Source organism: Halichoerus grypus, chromosome 12 (assembly GCF_964656455.1).
Source record: "Halichoerus grypus chromosome 12, mHalGry1.hap1.1, whole genome shotgun sequence".
NCBI lineage: Eukaryota > Metazoa > Chordata > Mammalia > Carnivora > Phocidae > Halichoerus > Halichoerus grypus.
In genome coordinates this window covers 103759144-103765143 of record NC_135723.1, presented here as the reverse complement: position 1 = coordinate 103765143, position 6000 = coordinate 103759144, and the positions used below count along the sequence as shown (strand labels likewise).

The 6000-nt window shown below is 42.5% G+C and overlaps 1 protein-coding gene across 7 annotated transcripts in view; it reads right to left on the bottom strand.

The window, feature by feature from the left end:
* The window catches only part of RBM33 (RNA binding motif protein 33), a 126958-nt gene that overhangs the window by 83863 nt on the left and 37095 nt on the right, over positions 1 to 6000 (bottom strand). For 5 of the 7 annotated variants that reach the window (XM_078059789.1, XM_078059790.1, XM_078059792.1 and 2 more), the window contains exon 6: positions 4121 to 4237. The exons of the other annotated variants lie outside the window; for them this stretch is intronic. In XM_078059789.1, the coding sequence (XP_077915915.1) occupies positions 4121 to 4237 (117 nt within the window). The remainder of the gene's footprint in view (positions 1 to 4120; positions 4238 to 6000) is intronic. 7 annotated transcript variants of the gene reach the window in all.

Sequence of the window (6000 nt, the reverse complement as noted above, 5' to 3'; positions counted from 1 at the left end):
CTACAAATAGCTAATACTACAAAGCTTCCAGAAGAAAACATAGGCTAGTATCTTTGCAACTCTGGGACAGGCAAAGATTTCTTGGGTCACAGAATTACCTGGTCTTCATCAAAGTAAAATTTTCTGCTCATGAAATACACCTTTAAGAAAATTAAAACATAAGCCACAGCCTCAGAGAAAATATTCACTATACATATAAACATCTATCTGTCTGTAAACATCTACCTGTCTATCTAGGGGCACCTGGGTGGCTAAGTCAATTAAGCGTCTGACTTGGTTTCAGATCAGGTCACGATCTTGCGACTGTGGGATCAAGTCCCATGTCGGGACTCTGTGCTCAGTGGGGAGTCTGCTTCAGATTCTCTCTCCCTTTCCCTCTTGTGCTCTCTCTCAAATAAATCAATCTTGAAAAAATTTATCTAGAATACAAACAGTCGACATAGATATATAATATATTCTATGCAGAACATACACACACAATACATATTCTCTATGTGGCGTATGTACACTCCATACAGCACGTATGGACAAAGATTAACAAGAACCCTCATTTTTTAAAAAAGACTAAAAATGGACACAAGGAAGATCTGGAAGTGGAATCCGCACATGGAATGGTGCTCAATATCATTAGTTATCAAAGGAACACACACTAAAACCATAATGACCCACCAAGTCAAAGGACTACATGGAAACGACTTACACTATCAAGTGATGGAGAATGGAGATTCTCGGGCAGGACCACGGGGAATACAAAATGATACAACCACTCTGGTTGTTTCTTACAGAATTAACTTCTACTCTGTCTCTCGGTAATTCCATTTGTAGTTAATACAAAGGAAAACAAAAAGATACATCCATTAAAAGATATATAAAATAATCTTTATAGCTAATTATTCATGACTTTAAAAAAAAAAGCAAACCCGGGTGCCTGGGTGGCTCAGTCAGTTAAGCATCTGCCTTCAGCTCAGGTCATGATCTCAGGGTCCTGGGATTGAGCCCTGAGTCAGGCTCCCTGCTCAGCGGGAAGTCTGCTTCTCCCTCTACCTCTGCTCCTGCTTGTGCTCTCTCTCTCAGATACCTTTTTAAAAAATATTTTATTTATTTATTTGCCAGAGAGAGAGAGAGCACAAGCAGGGAGAGCAGCAGGCAGAGGGAGAAGCAGGCTCCCCCCTGAGCAAGGAGCCCGATGCGGGACTGGATTCCAGGACCCTGGAGTCATGACCTGAGAGCCAAAGGCAGATGCTTAACTGAATGAGTCAACCAGGTGTCCCATAAATAAAGATCTTTAATTAAAAAAAAAAAAAAAAGGAAACCCAAATACCTATTATCAGGAGAATGAACACGAATGGTATATCCCTAAAATGGAGTGAACTACTGACATACACAACTACTTGGATGAGTCTCAAAAACATTATGTTGAACAAAAAAAGTTAGACACAGAGTAATAATTACATACTACATGATTAGGAAAGACTAATATCAGGTGACAAATAAGAACACTTTCTACCTCTGAGAAGTCAGGACTGACGAGAAAGAAAGAGGGAACGTTCTGGGGTCACAGAACTGCTTCTGACCAGAAGAAGGGCAGTAACTTGAACAAACACTGAACTGTACACTTCAGATCTGTGCCTATCACTGACTGTAAATGGCACCACAATTTAGAAAGTAAATATTTTAAATAGTGCACAGATTTCTTTACACTTCTCTCAGTACTCCTCCTATACATGAAGAAAGTATCTAACGTAGGAAGCCTGTTTAAACCACGTGTGAAGACAACAAGCACAACTGGCCCTGGGCATCTTTGTAATTACATCCTTCTCATCTGTGGCGAGTACAGTGATTTCTTTGTTCTAACCAAGCAAGAGCATTAATTAAGTAAGAGGAATCACCTCAAGTAGGCTTTCCAATTGAAATGACTCCTTGGCTGCATCGTTCCGATGCTGCTAATACGGACTCAGAGCTCCTAGAGTGAGGTCGTCTGAAGAACCGCACCATGCACTGTGCCTCCTTCCTCAGCTCTAAGTGCACCCCGGAGCCATGTCACCTCCAAAAACAGCTCTCTCTCCAGAAGATACTTGATAATGGAAGGCAAGATTACCATTTTTTTAAATAATAACCCACTTGTGCTTTAATATTTTAATGAATACAGTTCAGAGATCAAAGTCTGAAATACCTAGATCTACAAGTCAGACCCAGAGGGCACTTCCAGAAGGCACCCAGGCAAGGGTAACACTGCTTTTCTTTGACTGCTTCACACAAAAAAGAGTTTGTATCTCCAGAGATCACTGGACCTTTTCTCATTCTAAAGTAGCCTATAAACACAGCATTATCAAAGGGTAAAGAGACTATTACCTAAAATACTGAAAGAATAAATTACAGACAAATACCGATGAAATTAATTTTCCAAACTCCAAATCCCACAAACTAATAAGCAGGACATGGACTAGGTTTCCCTGTCAGCTGTTCACCACTGGGAACGATCTCGGCAAGGCCCATCCGTACCTTCCCCTTCTCTCCTTTCATGGCTTCTTAAGGGTTCTTTCTTGGATGTCTTCTGCCTGAATCAGCCTCTCACAGGTCTGACCTAGATGTGCTCCAGGCCCTGGAGCAGGCAGGACGCAACCTGCACGCAGCTCTGGTTTCCCCGAACCTGGGGGCAGCGGCTGCTCAGGGCAGTGGTTCGTGACACAGAGCGGTCACGACGAGAGGAACCATCTCTAATTTAACATCTTCTTCAGCTCTGTCTTGGTTCCTTGTCCTGGTTCCTTCTACAACTGGAGAATCTGGGTAAAGAATTCTCTGTACTATTCTTCTATATTATTCTTCTATCTTTTCTCTAAGTTTCAAATTATTTCAAATTAGTAAGAGACAGAAAGCACAAAAAGAAAAGTCAAATTTAGCTTGTTAGGGAGGAGAAAGGATATGTCCTGGAAAGTGCGCACAGCGTACACGCTCAAATACTCTGTGTCACAGCACTGTGTTAGGAAAAAGTTAAGAGTAAATAAAATGTTCTGTATACTGAGTTTCTAAAGCACTGGCATAAGTACCTAGAGCAGATGACCTAAGCCACTGAAATACCACTTTTCATGATCTTTTGGAATAAAGAGGGGGAAAAGTTATTACGGAAAATAACTGAGAAAAGAAACATTAATAAGAAAAAACAGTTTTTAGGGGCGCCTGGGTGGTTCAGTTGGTTAAGTGTCTGCCTTCGGCTCAGGTCATGATCCCAGGGTCCTGGGATCGAGCCCCGCATCGGGCTCCCTGCTAGGCGGGAAGCCTGCTTCTCCCTCTCCCTGCCGCTCTGCCTACTTGTGCTCTCTCTCAGTCTGTCAAATAAGTAAAAAATCTTAAAAAAAAAAAAGAAAGAAAGAAAGAAGAAATAGTTTTTAAACCAACAAATCCTAAAGCTATAGAATGATTTTATGGCTTACATGCTTGGCCCACCAGACAAGTTCTAAGGTTGGAAAACTGAATTTATTAAGCCCTATGCCTCGTACCACCTCCATTCATCCAAACGACATCTATTTTCCAGACCAGCCCACAGGTCACCTCTTCCACAAAGCCTCGTCTTCCCACCCACTTTCCCTAATGGGCTCTGAGACCCACTCCCAACCAGAGGGCCCCTCCGTGAGCTCCTGAAGCAGGGACTGGAGCCCCTGCTGGCAAGCTTCACTTCCAGGCTTATGTCACAGGGGGCCAAGCTTCTCAACCATCCTCCTTTAACACCTAAGACAGCACCTAAATACAGGAACCTGGAAGTATTTTTGTAATGATGGTCATAACTAACAAACAGTAACTAATTTAAAATGATTACAGCACTCCTTTCAAAGCACTAACACATACATCACATTTTTTAAAGATTTCTACCCACGCCCCCATAAAACACTGAAGACATTCTAACACTTAAAGGGCAAACAGCTATGTGGAAATCACAGCTCACCAGAACTCACTGCCCAAAGACTCTAGAAAGCTCAGGCTTTTTACTGCACTCATAGTACAAAGAAGAGATGTTATCAACTTTTCACTAATGCTAAAAAAAAAAATGCTCATTTTAAATCTGGAAGGAAAAAAAAAAAAAACCACCAAAATTTTGGACTCTTTTTAAAAGATGAACAAATACCTCTTCAGTTTCAGGAGCAACCTGGGGGTCAGTAATCTCATCTAATTCATCTTCAGCAACACAGTCTTCCTGCTCTTGCAGCCCTTGTTGCCCACAAGCCTGCAAGTATTCTTCATCCTAACAGCCATTAAAGAGAAAATAAGTCTTCCTCACATAGCTTTGGGTTTTTGAAAGCACTTTTCATCTTCACGACTCATGCTTCATTATTTTAGCAAATTTGACTATGGCAATTACCCGACGAAGCAGAAAGCATGAAGCACGCGCATCGAATGTGGCCTCCCCTATGTTAATGAGGACAGAGTGCAGTATGCTGGCCCCATCGCTAAGGTTAGTGACACAGCTCTGCTTCAGCCCCCAAGCGCCCTGATAAATAGCTCTTCTTACAATCAGCACTAAGGAAAAGCAATCTTCAAATGAATGTGCATAGTGCAGCTCAGCAGCAGGAAGGGAGCTGAAATCACACCCAACGTGCACCATTTTTACAGCAATAGAAGGCAACCAAAGTATAAGCCATTCAACTCAACACAGGAGCTTTATTAAAAATCACGTTAGAATTTGCTTCTCCATCAGCCCATCCCTTGAATTAGAGGGGTGATTCCAGGTTTGTATGAAATGTAAGGGGCATGTCAGCAGGCAGACAGCCCTTGAAGGGCATATGGGAGGAAGCAGACAAGGTGGCTAGAAACAACTTCAAGAGAAGGAAGGGCTCCTACAGATACTACTATCAAGTAACAAGAACATCGGGTCCTACGCGGGGGAGCTGAGCTTGCCAGCAAACCCGCTCACGGGCTGAAACGAACACTGGCTGGTTACAAGACAAACAACCAAGAGTGAGCACGTACACAACCTGAGCAAACTACTGTGGGGGACATAGAAGCCACACCTACCACCCCCAAAGAAACCAGCTGTATTCAAGGTGACAAACTATCGTAGGTCCCACAATGTCTCTCAAGGCTATGTGAACACACTGTATCTCACTCTCCAGAAGAAACCACCCCATCAAAAAGAGAAACTATCACTACCCACAATTCACTGACAGCAGAACTGCCGGATTTCAAATAAGGCCAGACGATGCTAATCAAAATTTTCAGCTAATATACAATGGAGAATAGTCTATGCCACTGGATCCTCCCCAAGAAACAAAAATCTGCTACCCTTTACATAAGTTACCCATCTGAAATTGTTTTTATAGAACAATCTTTTATGAAATCTGAATCTACGGTAAGTTTTAAAACCCCGAAAAGATTGTGCTTAAAAGTATACATCACCCAACAATTTTCTCATATTTTGCCAAATAATAAGGATCATCTCTTAATACAAAAGTACAAGTTTTTAAATCAAATCCCAATTCACTCTCAAGAATAGGACTGGCGAAATTCACAAAACCCAAGGAAGGTCTTACTTTTGAGTATAAGAGGAAAGAACATGGAGTTCTACTACCAACTTCTAAATGTGGACCTCAGCTTCTTCATATGCAGAAGTGTCCCTTCCAATTGTAAAATTCAGTGGCTTTATGACTCCATTCTTAGTTATATGCAAAATCCATCCATGGGATTTTAATAGTGAGCCCCAACTGACAGAATGTGCTCATGCTCCAGCATGTCACCGAGCTGGATTCTAGCTTTAGAGGACAAGTTAACAATTCCCAACGAGGACATGAAACACAGTGAAATAAACCATCTGATAAACTAAAATGCCACTGGGACACACAGGCACACGATCCACTGGTTCGCTTGGTCGGCTACTCATGAATAATCCCCTCATGGTGCACCAGGGGCAGCCTGCGAAGGCAGGGAGCCTCCCTGGCTCCGGAGCTGGAGCCGGGTGCAGACGCAGGCCAGCTCTCTCCTCCGCCCGAAGACAAGGTAATGGCGCACTGC